Genomic DNA, 19,549 nt, shown 5'->3' with positions numbered 1-19,549 from the left:
AATGTTGAACCAAGGGAACATTTAGGAGCCCTGCAATAGTGTAGGTGTAGGTTTGAGAAGGTTTTGCAAGAAGGAAGCTGACAGTCAGTCAAGGTGACATCAGTACTCTTTTGAACATGTTGGCAGCTCAAGAACAGGGTTATATTAGCTGATACCAATACTGATGGTTACACCTCTTACCTCTATCTGTTTGTCCTTAAAGGTGTTACTGATGCTGCTGTTAAAAGCAGATCCTGAGAATATTGAGGTGATTGGGTATGTTAAATCAAGCACTTTCTTGAAAACATTTGTCATTTCCTGTTGATTAAAAACACATTGGTTATGAAACTTCATTTCAGACACATATGGACACACCATTTGCAGGAAACAACTGGAAGAGGTGTTTCATTCTAGAAAGGCCAGTTTGAGCATGTGACTCTGACACAGTACCTACAGCACAGAAACAAGTCATTGAACCGAACTCTACTCTACTGGCAATTGTACTCCACTCACATTTTCTCCTACCTCTTTACCCAGTCCATCGACATCAGATCACCTACTCCATTAGTCAATGAGTGCAACACTTGACCTAACCACAAAAACAGTGGATGCTGGAAATCTGAAATACAAACTGAAAAAAAGCGCCTAGAGCTGCTGAGTAGGTCTGGCATTTTCTGATTAGTCTACAGTCTATCTTCTGTGTCAGAGAGGGTGCTAAAATTTCCAGCTTTTGTTTTTGTCATAATTTTGGGACAAAACTCAAAAATTTGGGAACAAGTGGACCTACAATTATGGCAGCAGCAGCTTCCTTAAGCTGCTAATTACTGGCATCCTCGTACTCTATCAATCGCTTAGATAAACAAACTGGTGACACACTATGACAGATCACACTACTATGAATCAGGCTAATTAACTAAAAGTATTAAAAGTGAGAACAAACATAGCAATTTTAACAGATTACAGAATTTCACTTTCAGTGCCTTTCCAGAAAGGCTTTACGAAGTTCTTGACAACTCCATAAGAAAAGGGGTAGGCCGCTTAACTCCTGAAGCCTGCTCGCCTATTCAATTAGATCATGAAAGATTAGCACGCCAAAGCAAAAATCCTCCTCTAACCACATTCCCCTAACAACTTCGCCAAAATCGCAAATAATCCATCTTTCAGAGTTTGAAAGCTTAAATTGTCTGAGCATCCACAGTATTTTAGTGGGAAATAGTTCTTCATTCCCACTGCCCTTTTTTGTTCAAATTAACACAAATTTTAAGAATGTGACCCCTTTGTTCTGGAATCTCTCAATTAAGGAATAATCTTCGCCACATTTGTTAAATATTTTTATTATCTTAAAAGCATCAAGTAGATCACTGTCAACTTTTCAAACTAATAGAAATAAACCCAAGGTAATGTCTTACAAACATGCCCGTTAGGAGTGGTTGGCCTTCTAGCCTGAGCTGCTTCAGATAATCATGATTGATCTGACTGACATCTCAAATCTACTCTCCCATTTAAGTTCTGACAATCTCCAAGTCCTTTGTCAGTTAAGAATATATCTCTACCTTAAAGGTATTCAAGGACCCCACTGCTATCACTCTCAGGGAGAGTTCCAAAATCCTTCAGCCTCAGAGAAAAGCTTGCTGCTCATTGCCACCTTAATTGGAAGACCCTTCATTGATAAACTGAGTAGCCAGTTTTACCTTTCACCTATCAGAAACATCCTACCTGCACCCACCTTGCCGAGCCCCCTTAAGTTATTAAGTGTTTCACTAAAATCACTTTTTGACTTCTAAACTCCCAAGGATAGGGGCCTAACCAGTCCAACATTATCTCACTAGACAACTGGCCATACTAAGTTGCCCATAGCGTTCAGGGATGTGTAGGTTAGCTACATTAGTCAGGGGTAAATGTAGGATAATAGGGTAGGGGAATGGGTCTGGGTGGGTTACTCTTTGGAGGGTCAGTGTGGACTTGTTGAGCCAAAGGGTCTGTTTCCACACTGTAGGAATTCTAAAAAAAAATCCTCACCCCTACTCAGACATCAGTCAAGCGAACCTTCTCTGGACTGCTTGCAATCCATTTACATCCTACTTGAAATTAGGAGACAAAACCTGTACCTAGTAGTTGACATGTAGCCTTACTAACATTCTATACTACTGTTGGTAGTCTTCTCTAATTTAATATTCCATTCCTCTTGCAATAAATGACAACATTCTGTTAGCCTTCCTAAGCACTTCCAGTACCTGCATACTAATCTTTTTGTAAATCTTGCTGTATACCCAGATCCCTTTGTACCTCAAAGTTCTTCAATTTCTTTCCGTTAAAATAATATGTAGCTTGTGTATTCTTCCTGCCAAAGTGGAGAAGTTCATTTTCCCACTTTATAATCCACCTTCCAAATTGTTGTACACTTACTTAACCATCCTAAATTTATCATGCCCTCTTCACAGTTTATGTTCAGATCTTCACATCATGAGCAAATTCGGCAATCACACATTTGAGCCCTTCACCTGAGTCATTTGTACAGATTACAGATGATTGAGGCAGCAACCCTGCACCACACCACTCCTGACATCTTACCAGTCAGAAAACAATCCATTTATGTACTCCTGAAAACTATCAGCCAAATAATTCTCTATCCATATTAGCATGTTACCCTTTTCCCACAAGCTCTTATTTTGCATTGCAACCTTTGATGTGGCACATCGTCAAATGCCTTCTGACTAATTTATACATCCATAAATTCTTTTTTATCTATGCTGCTTGTTACTTCCTCAAAGAGTGCAAATGAATTAGTCAAATATGATTACCAAGACTACAGTTCTGAAGAAGAATCACATTGGAGACATTAACTCTGTTTCTCTCTCCACAAAAGATGGCAGGCCTGATGAGTTTCTCCAACCTTTTCTGCTTTTATTTCAGATTTCCAGCTTCTGCAATATTTTGTTTCTATGTCGATTTTAAATTTGCTCATTAGTGCTTGATATCCAAGGATATTGGTTAGGCCACTTTCTGAATATGGCGCACAATTCTGGTCTCCTTAGGTCTTTTTTATATCTTTCCCCTCTCAACCTAAACTTATGCCCTCTAGTTCTGGACTCCCCCACCCCAGGGAAAGGACCTTGTCGATGTACTCTATCCATACCCCTCATGATTTTATAAACCTCTATAAAGTCACCCCTCAGCCTCTGACGCTCCAGGGAAAACAGACACAGCATATTCAATCTCTCCCTGTAGCTCAAATCCTCCAAACCCCGGCAACATCCTTGTAAATCTTTTTTGAACCCATTCAAGTTTCACAACATCCTTCCAATAGGAAGGAGACCAGAATTGCACTCAATATTTCAAAAGTGGCCTAACCAACGTCCTGTACAGCTGCAACATGACCTCCCAACTCCTGTACTTAATACTCTGACCATAAAGGAAAGCATACCAAACGCCTTCTTCACTATCTTATCTCCCTGCGACTCTACTTTCACGGAGCTATGAACCTGCACTCCAAGGTCTCTTTGTTCAGCAACACTCCCTAGGACCTTACCATTAAGTATATAAGTCCTGCCCTGATTTGCCTTTTCAAAATGCAGCACCTCACATTTATCTAAATTAAACTCCATCTTCCACTCCTCAGTCCATTGGCCCATCTGATCATGATCCTGTTGTAATCTGAGGTAACCCTTTTCGCTGTCCACTACACCTCCAATTTTGGTGTCATCTGCAAACTTACTAACTGTACCTCTTATGCTCTCATTCAAATCATTTATGTAAATGACAAAAAGTAGTGGACCCAGCACAGGTCCTGGGGATTTATCCACTTTCATGCGTTTCAAGACATCCAGCACTTCCTCCTCTGTAATATGGTCATTTTTCAAGATGTCACCATCTATTTCCCTACATTCTATCTCCCCCATGCCCTTTTCCACAGTAAACACTGATACAAAATACTCGTTTAGTATCTCCCCCATCTCCTGCGGCTCCACACAAAGGCCGCCTTGCTGATCTTTGAGGAGCCCCATTCTCTCCTTCGTTACCCTTTTGTCTTTAACGTATTTGTAAAAACCCTTTGGATTCTCCTTGACTCTTTTTGCCAAAGCTATCTCATGACCCCTTTTTGCCCTCCTGATTTCTCCTATTAAGTATACTCCTACTGCCTTTATACTCTAAGGATTCACTCGATTTATCCTGTCGATACCTGACATGTGCTTCCTTCTTTTTCTTAACCAAACTTTTAATTTCTTTAGTCATCCAGCATTCTCTACACCTACCAGCCTTTCCTTTCACCCTAACAGGAATATACTTTCTTTGGACTCTTGTTATCTAATTTCTGAAGGCTTCCCATTTTCCAGCTGTCCCTTTACCTGTGTACATCTGCCACAAGCAGCTTTTGAAAGCTCTTGCCCAATACCATCAAAATTGACCTTTCTCCAATTTCAACTTTTAGATCTGGTCTATCCTTTACCATCACTATTTTAAAATGAAGAGAATTATGGTCACTGGCCCCAAAGTGCTCCCCCACTGACACCTCAGTCACCTGTCCTGCTTTATTTCCTAAGAGTAGGTCAACTTTTGCACCTTCTCTAGTAGGTACATTCACATACCGAATCAGAAAATTTTCTTGTACACACTTAACAAATTCTTCTCCATTTAAACCCTTAACACTATAGCAGTGCCAGTCTATGTTTGGAAAGTTAAAATCCCCAACCATAACACCCTATTATTCTTACAGACAACTGAGATCTCCTTACAGATTTCTCAATTTCCCTCTGACTATCGGGGGGGGGGGGGGGTCTATAATACAATCCCAATAAGGTGATCATCTCTTTCTTATTTCTCAGTTACGCACAATTAACTTCCCTGGATGTATTTCCAACAATATCCTCCCTCAGTATAGCTGTAATGCTATCTCTTATCAAAAACAGCACTCCCCCTCCTCTCCTGCTTCCCTTTCTATCCTTCCTGTAGCATTTGTATCCTGGAACATTAAGCTACCAGTCCTGTCCACCCCTGAGCCATTTTTCTGTAATTGCAATTGCTATGATATCCCAGTCCCATGTTTCTAACCATGCCCCAAGTTCATCTGCCTTCCCTGTTCGACCTCTTGCATTTAAATAAATGCAATTTTAATTTATCAATCCTACCTTGTTCTGTGATTTGTCCCTGCCTACCCTGTCTGTTTGACTTGGTCGTTTTCCAAACTGTATCAGTCTCAGATTGTCAGATTAATCTCTTTTGTCACTACCTCCTGTGTTTCCGCTGCCACCGCGCCCCCCCCCCCCCCAGCGTACCAGTTTAAATCCTCTCGAGCAGCTCTGGCAAATCTCCCTGTCAGTATATTAGTTCCCTTCCAATTCAGGTGCAATCCATCCTTCTTGTACAGGTCACATAAGAGATTCCAATGATCCAAAAATGTGAATCCTTCTCCCATACACCAGCTCCTCAGCCATGCATTCATCTGCTCTACCTCAGTAGCTCATAGCACTGGGAGTAATCCAGATATTACTACTCTCAAGGACCTCCTTTTTTAAATTCTTGCCTAACTCTCTGTGATCTCCCTTCAGGATCTTAACCTTTTCCCTTCCTATGTCATTGGTTCCAATGTGTACAATGACCCTCCCCCTTGAGAACATTCTGCACCGTCTCTTGAGACATCCTTGATCCTGGCACCAGGGAGCCAACACACCATTCTGCGTTTTCACTGCTGGCCACGGAAACATCTGTCTGTCCCTCGGATTAGAGAGTCCCCTAACGCAACTAATTTCTTGGAACCTGACGTACCCCTCATTAGATTCGAGCCAGTCTCGGTACTAGAAACATGGCTGTTCGTGCTAAATTCCCCAGAGAATCCATCACCCCCTACATTTCCCAAAACAGCAAACTTGTTTGAGATAGAGATAGCCACAGGACACCCTTGTACTACTTGCCTACCCCTCCTACCTTTCCTGCAGTTAGCCCATCTATGTGACTGTATCTGTGACTTTTCTCCCTTCTTATAACTGCCATCCATCACACCCCGTTGCTCTTGTAAATTCCTCATTGCCTCTAATTGTCACTCCAACTAATCCATTCAATCTAACAGGATTCGCAACCAATTTATTGCAGAAATAATCCTCAGTAACATGTAAACTCTCCCTAAACTCCCACATCCGACAAGAAGAGCATATCACTCTATTAAGGACCATTTTTGCTTCTTCCAATCTACAGAATCAGAAAATAGCACCATCTTATTCCTCTTCAAAACACTGCTCCAGGCTAACTTAACACTTATAGCTTATATTTTTAAGTTTAATCAAGAGACATATCTCAATAAAACTCTCTATTGTAGATTTACAGCAAGGCTATACTTAAAACTATTCACTAATCTGTTTTTGTGCTGTGACCTCTCCCAACCAGGTTCCTCCAAGATCAGTTGTAAATTTCACTGTTTGTTAAGTTTTCCCAGACACACTCTGATATCCGCCCCAACCCCAGCAGCAGCACAAATACCATTGCCCAGCTGATTTCACTTATGAAGAAGGATCATTGGACTCAAAATGCTTCTCTCTCCACAGATACTGTCAAACTTTCTGTGTTTCGCCAGTGGTTACTGTTTTTGTTTCAATTAACCCTTGGGGACCTTTTGGTGCAAATCAGTGACAGATCAACAGACAACTTTCTGTTGGAAATGCAATTCTATGATCCCACTTAACACCAATAACAACACTACCAACATCACACCCTCTGACAAAGAGAGTATTAATATCATACCACCAACCCCTAAAGTGACATCTACCCCCACAACTTATGAACAGGAGTTGGCCATTCAGCCCCTCCAGCCTGTCCCACTATTCAATGGCATCATGGCTGATTTGTGCCCTAACCCCATATGCCTGTCTTTGGCCCATATCCCTTAATACCTTTGCTTACCAAAATTTATCTGTCTCAGAGTTAAAATTAACAACGGATCCTGTATCACTACTGTTTGTGGAAGAGTTCCAAACATACACCCTTTGCGTGTAGAAGGGTTTCATTAACATCTCTCCCAAACTGTCTGGCCCTAATTCTTAAACTGTGCCCCTAGTTCGAGAATCCAGTTCTAGTTTTGTGCAAACTGTGGAAAGAGTTTAGCTACCCTGCCTTTTCCTGTTAATATCTTTAAGACTTAGATTAGGTCACTCCTTAACCTTCTAACTTCTAGAGATAATAGGCCTAATTTGTATGGTCTTTCCTCATGACTAACCCATGAAGTCCAGCTATCATGTTTGTAAACACATGTTATCCTTCCTCCAAAGCCATTACATCCTAAGGTGTGACACCCAGATCCACATTCAGTACTCCAAGTGGGGTCTAACCAGGGTTTTGTATAACTGCAGCATAACCTCTGCATTCCTATGCTCCAGTTTTCTCAATATAAAGTCCAGCGTTCCATTAGCTTTCTTGATTATTTTCTGCATTTGTTCATGGCATTTTAAAGATCTATGCAGCTGAACTCCCAAATTTCTTTGCATATCCACTGCATGTAACTTCATACTATCTAGAAAGTATCTGTTCTTTTTCCGTGCAAAATGGATAATGTCACAGTTGCTAACATTGAAATCCATTGGCCAGTTTTGACCATTTACCAAATCTATCAATATCCATTTGTAATTTTACATTGTCATCTACACTGTCAACAACGCTGTCATTAGCAAATCTGAATATATGCCATTATCCAAGCAGTTAATAAATAATATGAATAATTGAGGGCCTACCACAGACCCTTGTGGGACACGATTGATCACCCACCCATTACCCCTACATTTTGTCAAATGCCACTCAACTAATTTCCCAGCTATGTCATTAACTTACCTTTAATTCCATGGGCTTCTATGTCTCAATGTGGGATTTTATTAAACGCCTTCAGAAAGTAAATATAAACAACATCCATACTCCCCTGTCCAGTACCTTAGTCACCTCTTCAAAATATTCAATCAGTTTAGTTAGGCATGACCTACCCATCAGGAATCCATGCTGGCCTCCCTGATTAACTGAAAATTTTCAAGGTGTTCAGTTACCCATCCTTGACTGTAGACTCTGACTATTTCCCCCCACTGTAGATGTGAGGCAACAGTCTGTAGTTCCTTGGTTTTCCACTTTCGCCCTTCAGCAGAGTGACATGCACAATTTTCCAATCCAGAGGGATCGGGAACGCTGAGAAATTACAGTTAGGGTATCTATAGCGTGGCCCCCCTACTTCCTTTAACACCTTTGGATGAAAACCATCAGGTCCCAGGGATCTGTCACTCTTTAATTCCATTGATTTCCTCTTAACCACTACGCTATTTATATTAGTTTTATTCAGTCTCTGCTTCCAAACAAGAATAATTTCCTTGTGACTTCTGGCAAGTTATCCTCCTTTTCTGCAAAGTCATGATTCAACATGTCTGCCATTTTCCCATATTCATTGACAATATCTTCACTTCCAGTCTTTATTGGGCCCACATTGCTCCTGACCACCTGCTTTCCTTTCATATAACTATAACATTTCTTCTTATTCATTTTGATGTCATTGGCACGTTTCCTTCCATAGTCCCTTCTAGCTGTCTTTATAAGCCAAGTTATGACCCTTTGCTGGTCTTTCTTTCTGTCACATTCTGCAGGATCTGTGGTTTTTGCATTTTTGTATACCCTTTCTTTTAGCTTTATGCAGTCCCCTTATCTCTTTAATTGTCCATGGCTGTTTTCTTTCCCCTGTGAAGTGGAGCCTTTCCATCTCAGGGTTACAAACTGGCTTTGTTTTGTGTTAAATGTTTCTTCAAACATTCCCCACTATTCTTCAGTTGTTTTACCCATTAGCAGACTTTCCCACTTTTCTGTGGACAGTCCCGGTCTCATCTCGTCAAAGTCGGCCTTATCTTAATCTAAAACTATCATCGCTGGTTTATGCTTCTTGCTTTCAAATGTGACATTGAATTCATTCATGTTATGACCACTGTTTAATAAATGCTCACACACAGTTAGATTACTAACTGAATTTGACTCATTACTCATTAATAAATCCAATATTGTTTGCCCCCTTGTTGTATTCGGACATACTGCTGCCAAAAACTATCCTGGACACACTCCAGAAATTCACCATCTTTCTGTCAGGTGCTTGTCTGTCTCCCCCAATCTGTGTTAAAGTTAAAATCTCCCACTTAATACGACTCTGGATTTGGTACACACTTTCCTAATTTGTGCATTTATACAATCTAGCACTTCAAAGGTGCTACCCCCAGGAGTCTGTACCCAACACAAATTATAGTTTTAGATCCTTTACTGCTCTTCAGTTCCACCTGTAAGTTCTGTACTGACTGCTTTTCCCTCGTTATATCCTCCCTCACCATTCAAGTAATATGGTATTTCCAATAACAATAACTACAACATTGTCCCTGACAGTGACAGAATCATGGTTCCCAATAACTACAGCTTTAAACCCCTCCTTCCCTGAAGATGCCATTTAAGAAGTGCATTATTCAAGAAGCAATAGCAAGTAATCACTACTGAGCAGCTGTAGTGGAAGGTAATTAATTCACTGATCCCAGGCTGGATAATTCCACCTCTGCATTATCTCAATCATTGTTAGCTAACTGAGCCACACGATTTACTGGAAAAACAGCACCTGATGCAGCCAGCAACATCCCATTATTGCAGGGCACCTCAGTGTTTTTATACATAGTGACTCCTCTGCAAGTAACTCTGCCCTTTAAACGATCTTCCTCTCTAGTTGTGGTTGGCAGGTAACTGGTCTTACCTTGGCCCATTGCTGGGCTCTGTTCCTCATGCGGTTTGCGTTTCTCTCCTCTGCATAGAGTGCCCCCATGAATGAGCCAATTGAGGTCCCACCCACCATGTCGATGGGGATACCAGCCTCGTGCATCGCTCGGATGATCCCCACCTGAGAACAGCCCCTGCAAACACAAATGTAGTTCATGTGGTTGCAGCTTACAACATTGACCAGCATTTTCCAACATTAACAGACAGTAGCAAACACAGAATAGAGCAACTCAGTGTCAGACCTGCTATCTTTGGGCAGAGATGAAGATTTCTGAATTCTGTTCTGCCTATAGGAATTACCGCGCCCTTCTAATTGCTGCCCACTTCAATGAACCATGCTGCTAGGATACTAACATTTCTGTGGTGGGCCTGCTGCAGTGCTTCAATGAAGTACAACACAAGCTCAAGGAACAACATCTCATTTTCTGCTGAGGCACCTTACAGCTTTGTGGTCTCAACATTGAACTCCCTAACTTCAGAAACTAACTAGATTACATCTATTCCCATTTTTCTTACAGTCTCTTCCTCATAAACCCTCACAACTGTGTCATATTTGTCGCACACTTACTTTACACTTAGTAGAAAGGACCAATTCTCTCTCTTTCACCCCTTGATTTACACATTTTCACATCTTTGTTTCTTTCCCCACTATTAACAATCCCTGTGTTTTGTGCATCAGGCCTCCATACCACCTGCCCTGTAGTTCCTCCTGTGCTTCTGTCAAAAGTATAAAAGGCACCTATACTTCAACACCTTTCAGTTCTGAAGAAGTCTTACAGGACTCAAAACATTTACACCCCTCTCTCCACAGATGCTGCAAGACCTACTGAGTTTCTCTGGTATTCTTTATGTTTGGTTCCGATTTCCAGCATTCACAGTATTTTCCTCCTTAAACTGTAAACTTGTTCAATATGAGTTAGAATCTAGACCTCACTATCACAGGATAAAATTGGGGCAAATAATTCAGATGCTTTCGAAAGGAAACTAGGTGAGTACACCTGAGAAAGGGGAATAGAATAAATACAGAGATGAAGTGGATGGAATGGGAAAGACTTGGAGTGGAACCCCAGCACTGATTAGTTCTGCCAAATGGAAGTCTCTGAACATGTATTACAATACCGAAAGTAATTTTTCCTTGTTGCTTTTTCTCCCCAACCAATACAAAAGAAAATTAGATAAAAACTCAAATGAAAACAGAAATTACTGGAAAAGCTCAGCAGGTCTGGCAGCATCTCTGGAGAAAAATCAGAGTGAATGCCTTGGGTCCAATGACCCTTCCTCAGAACTGATGGTAGCTAGGAAAAGGTTGATTTTTATACAGACGATAGGGTGGGGAGAGGAGGTAAGGAGTAAATGATAGGTGGGGATAGAGCCCAAAAAGAGAGAACAATTGGACAGTCAAAGGAATGGAAAACAATCAGTTTAGTGGCTAACAATGGGTTGGGTGCAATAATGTTAACTCTGATTTCTCTCCACAGGTGTTAGCAGAACTACTGAGCTTTTCCAGCAATTTCTGTTTTTGTTTCAAAAGAAAATTAGCTTTAATTTGAGATTATGAACACCGCTGAAGACTCATTTGGTTGCACTCTTGCATACAAGTCAGAAGATCTCACTTGAGACGAGAGAGCCCTATCCAAGCTGACATGCCCCAATACAGTGCTGAATGAGTCCTGCACATTTGGAAGCACCACCTTCCAAGTAATTGATAATTGGAGGCCCTGTCTGCCACTCAGATGGACACAGAAGATCGCAGGGCACTATTTGAAGTGTGGAAGGTGACTTGTTCCATGCTCACGCCAACTCCACTATCTTTGTTTATAATTATCCCTCAAGCATTATCACTGAACAGATTGCTGATAGAGTTTCTATTTTGGGTGCAGTTGAGAAATTAGTATGAATTATACTCATTAGGCTACAATTTCTGCAAAAATACTTTTCTTTAACTTCAAATGCAGAATCTTTAATGACAATAGAATCAGCTCGCATAACTGAACAAAATTATGTATTCTTGACATCGTCAAGTGATAAATTTTAGTGTTATTAACAGAATTGAAAATAAACTTGTCACAAAAAAAGTAGCATTGCTTAAACATGCTCAGTATATTTGGTTCATAACTGAAATTATATTGAGTTGTTTCACTTTGCACTGGCATTTTAGTTCAGTTTCCTAGCAAATTGAGTATATTCTTAAATGTGTAGCAATGATTTAATTGTGCCGACTAATTCCTCTGTACCACACTTGGGAAGAGCCTCCTCTATGGGCCACAAATAAGTTCAATCAGCAGAAATTTGCCAAGCTCAGTATTTAGGTCAAGGAGCTTTGTGGGTGGAACAAAATGATTCTGAGTAGTCATAAAGGCTGCAAATTTACGACTTGAGTTTTGGCACAAAACCTACACTCAACCTTGTTCTCAGCAAATTGACTACCATGCTTTTAACATTACAATAGCACAGGGGGGGCAATTAATTCTTCCAAGGGGCCACATGAGAAACCGGAGGTGTGTTGGAAGGCCGAACCAACAATAAGTTGAACATAATTCTGCTCAGTATTAATTTTCTCCCATTGTAAAAAGTACTAAATTATATAGTCTTGCACTGAAACTTATAATCAAAAGAATAAGGATATTCTGTTACAATAAAAATATGAAATTGTGGAATAGGTCAAATATAGAAGAAATAAACAGTAAAAACAATAATTTCAGTATTTCATTTTATTTTTAACATGTTAATCTCACAAACCAATAATGAAAAGTTGTTTCATTATTGTTCAGTATTACAAACAACAAACAACTCTATACAAAAAGCAGTAAGTGCTTTTGATGTTTTTCAGTTCATTTTACTTGCTTAGTGAGAAAAATCCAGTCTGTTTTGGGCTTGAACAAGTGCATTGAATGTCTGAGGTGGATATGCGAAGGACAGCTGAGAGGTGATCGTCAGCGATAGAGGATCTATATTTGGATTTGTTGAACTTCATCACTGAGAATGTCTGTTCGCATATATAGGTAGATCCAAAGAGGACTAGAATCTTCTGAGCATGCCTCCTCATGTGTGGAAAGTGGTCCTCTTTGAGGGAAGAGTAAAAATCAAGCAGTGAGACTGACCTAAAGTACTCGCCAGAAGTGTGTCAGATTGCAGGTCAATGAGTTCAAGCTGAACATCACTAGGTGCATTCTCCACATTGCATGTAAATGGGAAAAAATCATGTGCATTTCATTCTCAATCGTTTTAAAGTCTTGAAATCGCCTTGGAAATTCACCATGCACTGCTTCTAACATAGATGAGTACCTGTGGAGGTGATCAGCTGAAGGTGTGGCTTCCTTCAGTGTTGGCAAGTGGGTGAGAATGTTGGCTTGAGAGAAGCTGCAACTTTCTCATAAAAGCCTTCACCAAGTTGTACATTTCATGCACAAAAAGGCCCTTGCACTGCAGTTTCACATTTAGTTCATTCATAAGTGCAGTCACATCAACAGCAAAACCAAGGTCTGTAATCCAGTCTGCATCTGAAAGCTGTGGAATACCATTCCCTTTCTTCTCTCTGGTCCCATACACCTTTCAGCATGTTGCCCAGGCTGAGCCACCTGACAGCTGTGTGGTAGCCTATGTCACGATGTTCAATCTCAATTTCCTCCAAAAATGCAACAAACTGCCTGTGATTCAAAGCTCTTGCCCTGATGAAGTTAACTATTTTAGTTACAACATTAACCACATGGTTAGTTTTTAACACTGACTTACACAACACTTCCTGATGTATAATACAATGCAAAAATACCAATTTCTGTTCAGGGTCAATTTCTGTCACTTTATCCTGCATTCTCTTTAAGAGTCCAACATTTTTTCCCATTAGATTTGGACAATCATCCGTTGTCACACCCGCTAGCTTGTCCCATTTTAGTCCCAACGTGTCCAAACATGCATTTACCTCCGTGAACAAATCATTACCAGTTGTTGTTCCTTTCGCTGACTGCATGGCTACCGGTTCCTCCTTGATTTTAAAGTCCGTAGTTATCCCACGTACGAAGATGACTAACTGGGCTGTGTCACGTACGTCACAGCTCTCATCCAAAGCCAAGGAAAAAAAGTCAAAGTTGACCGCTCTGTGCTGCAGCTGAAGCTCCCAATTTCTCGCAATGTCCCCAATCCTTCTCGTTACAGTGCATCGGGAGAGGGGCACATTCTCATATGCCTCCTTTTTCTCAAGGCTTATTAGTTCTGCAGAGTCTAACAAGCACTCCTTAATAAACGCTCCATCAGAAAACTGCTTACTGTTTCTGGCGATTTTGTGGGATATGACATATCATGGTGTGAGCTGACATTTTGAGGGCTAGCCAGCAAGCATCACTTTTAGCTGTTCACGCACACATGCACATACACACGCATGTGCGTCCATACGTAAATAAAAAAAGCATCCTTTTCAAAACAAAAGCAACACAGTTGTATTGCGTGCGTAGCGTAAATACTTTTTCATTTATGTTCTAATTTAAGATTGACCTCAAGCGGGCCGGACAGGAATGACCAAAGGAATGACCAAATTTTATGGCCCGCGGGCCGTAAAATGCCGAGGTCTGCAATAGCAGGTACACTTCCATTGGTTGCAAAGGACTTTGTGCCAGTCTGAGGTCACGATTGGTGCTACTTAAATGCAAGGCTTTCTTTATGCTGTTGAATTACATGCACCCTGATCTGTCCCAGTTCAGCGCTTGGTCTGTGTGGATTGCTGACTCAGTGAAACAGTCGTAATAAGGAATTTGCCTTCAGTTAAAAAACACCAAGGAACGTTAGATGGAGGTGAAACGGGGAGGCAGAAAAAGGCCTCTCCTACGAGCCCTGGAATAACAGTAGATGATTGAAACAACGTGATGGTCTTTGCTCAGCGAACCCTCAGGATCAAATGATCTGCCAACAACATCTAGCCTCGCGACGGAAGACAGATGGTGGATGAAGCAGTGCAGAGTAAAACAAATGTCAGCATGTATTAGTGCAAAGAGAAATTACAACAGTTTATGGGCAACATCATCATCAAGAGATACATGGACAGATGCAACACTGCTGTGGTGCCACAGTGACCCATCACAGGTTAATAAAATTCCCTGCACTTCAGAGAGTAATTATGCGATACAAAATGGTAGTTCTGATTTCCAGAAACAAATGTCAAATTTTATTCGAGTTACAAAGTCATTGACAATGTCCAGATAACGTTAAAAGCAAAGTGAACTATTCGTGTATTTGCTGCATCACAAGATGCCCATTTAAAAAACAAAAGCAACTTTAAAACATATAAATGATCTATTCTGGCTTTAAATTTGTACATAAAGAGACACCAGGAACCAGTGTAACATGACGTGTAACATGGGTAAATAAGCTAAAACGATTAGCCAATGCTGAATTGCACAAATTCCAAATAGGTAGTTTATATTTCAAAAATCCTAAACAGGCCACTGTTGTTTATTTGCGCTTTACTGTTAGGAAACCCAAAGGTGTTAGCCTCAAAAGTTAATCAAAACTTGACCTACTCTTGGGAAATAAGGCAGGGCAGATGACTGAGATATCAATGCAGGAGCACTTTGGGGCCAGCGACCATAATTCTATTTGTTTTAAAATAGTGATGGAAAAGGGTAGACCACAGCTAAAAGTGGAAGTTCTAAATTGGAGGAAGGCTAATTTTGAAGGTATTACACAAGAACTTTCAAAAGCTGATTGGGGGCAGATGTTCGCCAGGTAAAGGGATGGCTGGAAAATAGGAAGCCTTCAGAAATGAGATAATGAGAATCCAGAGACAGTATATTCCTGTTAGGGTGAAAGGAAAGGCTGGTAGGTATAGGGAATGCTGGATGATGGAAGAAATTGAGGGTTTGGTTAAGAAAAAGAAGTAAGCATATGTCAGGTATAGACAGGATAGATCGAGTGAATCCTTAGAAAAGGATAAAGAAAGTAGGAGTATACTTAAGAAGGAAATCAGGAGGGCAAAACGGGGACATGAGATAGCTTTGGCAAATTGAGTTAAGGAGAATCCAAAGGGTTTTTACAAATACATTAAGGGCAAAAAGGTAACGAGGGAGAGAATAGGGCCCCTCAAAGATCAGCAAGGCCGCCTTTGTGTGGAGCCGCAGGAAATGGGGGATATACTAAACGAGTATTTTGCATCAATGTTAATGTAGAAAAGGACATGGAAGATATAGAATGTAGGAAATAGATGGTGACATCTTGAAAAATGTCCATATTACAGAGGAGGAAGTGCTAGATATCTTGAAACACATAAAAGTGGATAAATCCCCAGGACCAGATCAGGTGTATCCTGCAACTCTGTGGGAAGCTAGGGAAATGATTGCTGGGCCTCCTGCTGAGATATTTGTTCCATCAATAGTCACAGGTGAGGTGTCAGAAGACTGAAAGGTGGTTAGCGTGGTGCCACTGTTTAAGAAGGGCGGTAAGGACAAGCCAGGGAACTATAGACCACTGAGCCTGTTGTCGGTGGTGGGCAAGTTGTTGGAGGGAATCCTCGAGGGATAGGATGTACATTTATTTGGAAAGGCAAGGACGGATTAGGGATAGTCAACATGGCTTTGTGCGTGGGAAATCATGTCTCACAAACTTGATTGCGTTTTTTGAAGAAACAAACTCATGTAAGGGCAGAGTGATGAACGTGATCAATATGGACTTCAGTAAGGTGTTCGACAAGGTTCCTCACAGGAGACTGGTTAGCAAGGTTAGATCTCATGGAATACAGGGAGAATTTGCCATTTGGATAAAGAACTGGCTCAAAGAAAGAAGACAGAGGGTGGTGGTGAAAGGTTGTTTTTCAGACTGGTGGCCTGTAACCAGTGGTGTGCCACAAGGATCTGTGCTGGGTCCAATACTTTTCATCAGTTATATAAATGATTTGGATGTGAGAATAAGAGGTACAGTTAGTAAGTTTGCAGATGACAAAATTAGAGGTGTTGTGGACAGCAAAGAAGGTTACCTCAGAGTACACCGGGATCTTGATCAGATTAGCCAATTGGCTGAGAAGTGGCAGATGGAGTTTAATGCAGATAAATGCGAGGTGCTGCATTTTGGAAAAGCAAATCTTAGCAGGACTTACTTATTTAACGTTAAGGTCCGAGGGAGTGTTGCTGAACAAAGAGACGTTGGAGTTCAGGTTCGTAGTTGCTTGAAAGTAGAGTCGCAGGTAGATAGGATAGTGAAGAAGGTGTTTGGTATGCTTTCCTTTATTGGTCAGAGAATTGAGTACAGGATTTGAGAGGTCATGTTGCGGCTGTACAGGACATTGGTTAGGCCACTTTTGGAATATATTGCGTACAATTCTGGTCTCTCTCCTATCAGAAGGACGTTATGAAACTTGAAAGGGTTCAGAAAAGATTTACAAGGATGTTGCCAGGGTTGGAGGATTTGAGCTACAGGGAGAGGCTGAACAGGCTGGGGCTGTTTTCCCTGGAGCGCGGAGGCTGAGGGGTGACCTTATAGAGGTTTACAAAATTGAGGGGCATGGATAGGATAAATAGACAAAGTCTTTTCCCTGGGGTCGAGGAGTCCAGAACTAGACGGCATTGGTTTAGGGTGAGAGGGGAAAGATGTAAAAGAGACCTAAGGGGCAACATTTTCACTCAGAGGGTGGTGCGTATATGGAATGAGTTGCCAAAGGAAGTGGTGGAGGCTGGTACAATTGCAACATTTAAAAGGCATCTGGATGGAAATATGAATAGGAAGGGCTTGGAGGGATATGGGCCGGGTGGTGGCAGGTGGGACTAATTTGGGTTGGGATATCTAGTCGTCATGGACAAGTTGGACCGAAGGGTCTGTTTCCATGCCATACATCTTTATGACTCTATGACTGCAATTTCCAGAGCAGGTTGAGATAACTGTCCAATGATGGGAGAACAACAATGATCAAATGAAGATGTGTTGTACAGCTCAACCACGTGGCTCCTTCATAAAAAAATCACTGAACCAAGGGACATGCACAGGAAAGTCACAGCCTTTATTCAGTCAGAGCACAGCAGCCTTAGTTTAGAGAAACAAAGCAGAGACAGCATATGTGCTCCCACTCTCTAATCAATAACTCTTAAAGGTAGCAAAAACAAAAGAACCTTGCACGTTCCACTGGTCATGTTGTTCACAGCTCCCAACAAAACATACAGGACGGTTATCGATCTTTTACGTTTTCTGTACTCTTCAATTCTGTTCTGAACTCAACCACCTGACTAAACAATGTCTATCAGCTACTGAGCAAAATCTACCACACCCAGAAGTTTCAGTTCTCTTCCCAATGGACAAGATTTGATCTCCCTCACCCTGCTCTTGAGGGACGCATTTCCACGCTGTTAATCTCTCCATCCACACTCAATACTGGCTGTGCGTACCTCTCATCCCCTCTCAATCTCACTGTGTTTCCACTTTGCAATAACATTCTTCATAAACCAGCTACACCCCCGTCCACCCAAAAACAAAATCCATTCCGTTGCATTTAATACCCACAGAATGTTCTCTTACAACTGGCTGTAGTTCTCATTGAATAATTACTGCGTCTTCCATGTTGCTGCTTTGTAAATATAAACCATCGAAGGAGAGCAAGAAACAGAACCTACATTGCGATGAAGAGAGCATGTGGTAGAAACGATGGCAAAGAAGGCACAATGGTTTGGTCCACTTAGCTGTCAATCTCAGTTACTGACCCCAAAGTATATGTTTATTCTTTGATGTGGGAGCAGGAGGCACCTCTGTGTATGTTTTAGCTAATCACTCTGCCCTGTAGAGTGTACAAAATTATAATTAAATGATGCAGGGCCTTATGAGAAGAAATGATCTTTAGACAACAGCCCAAAATGTTTGACATCATACACCTGGACCCTCTCTCTGAGGAACCACTGAAACATCTAATCAGCGCTGTAATGGTTCAAGAGCTTAGTGCTGAGGACAAAGCTGAAGCTAACATAAATATAAAATCCAATATATCACTGCCCATGGGCATACAGCCTGATAGCATCCCAGATTTATGTTCAGTGAGAGAATGGCCTTTTCCTTTCATCTGTGAGACTGATCAACTATCAGCAAAGAGGGAAACCAAAGCTGAAAAATCACTATGTATGTAGAAGACAACAGAGCTGTCCTTTGTCAATTTTTCACAGAACGCTGAGAGATGGGAAATGTGCTGTAGAACTAAAACACATATTCGACAGTGGCTTGCAAAGCCAAGCAGAACAGTAAGACAGTATGCCCAGTGTTGCAACATTACACTCTGCATTTTCATTTACACTTCAGTTGAGTTAAGTCTTTTAATACAAAAGTGCACTCTCTGACAATGAAGCGTGACGTGATGGATTCTTCTGATCAATTAATTGAACACTGAAGTTAAAAGACCATAGCAGGGGATAACTAACAAGACCATTCTGGCTCTGTGACTCGGCTATTATTTGGGACAATCCTTGAGGAGAAAGTGAGGGCTGCAGATGCTGGAGATCAGAGCTGAAAATGTGTTGCTGGAAGAGCGCAGCAGGTCAGGCAGCATCGAGGGAACAGGAGAATCGACGTTTCGGGCATACGCCCTCCTTCAGGAATGAGGAAAGTGTGTCCAGCAGGCTAAGATAAAAGGTAGGGAGGAGGGACTTGGGGGAGGGGCGTCGGAAATGCGATAGGTGGAAAGAGGTCAAGGTGAGGGTGATAGGTCAGACTGGGGTGGGGGCGGAGAGGTCAGGAAGAAGATTGCAGGTTAGGAAGGCGGTGCTGGCAGTGCCAGTCCCTGTACACCTCCATCCCCCATCACGAAGAACTCAAAGCCCTCCGCTTCTTCCTTTCCCACCGTACCAACCAGTACCCT

General features: G+C 41.4%; 1 protein-coding gene across 6 annotated transcripts in view; it reads right to left on the bottom strand.

Annotated features, from left to right (window-relative positions):
- Window positions 1–19,549, bottom strand: part of pnpla7b (patatin-like phospholipase domain containing 7b) — a 345,798-nt gene that overhangs the window by 68,014 nt on the left and 258,235 nt on the right. For all 6 annotated transcript variants that reach the window (XM_043719904.1, XM_043719899.1, XM_043719901.1 and 3 more), the window contains 2 exons: window positions 9,716–9,872; window positions 181–297 (listed from right to left, as the gene is read on the bottom strand). In XM_043719904.1, coding sequence (XP_043575839.1) covers window positions 181–297; window positions 9,716–9,872 — 274 coding nt within the window. The remainder of the gene's footprint in view (window positions 1–180; window positions 298–9,715; window positions 9,873–19,549) is intronic.

This window comes from Chiloscyllium plagiosum, chromosome 30, assembly GCF_004010195.1.
Source record: "Chiloscyllium plagiosum isolate BGI_BamShark_2017 chromosome 30, ASM401019v2, whole genome shotgun sequence".
NCBI lineage: Eukaryota > Metazoa > Chordata > Chondrichthyes > Orectolobiformes > Hemiscylliidae > Chiloscyllium > Chiloscyllium plagiosum.
The sequence above is the reverse complement of the archived record's forward strand: the minus strand, read 5'-3'. Positions and strand labels throughout refer to the sequence as shown.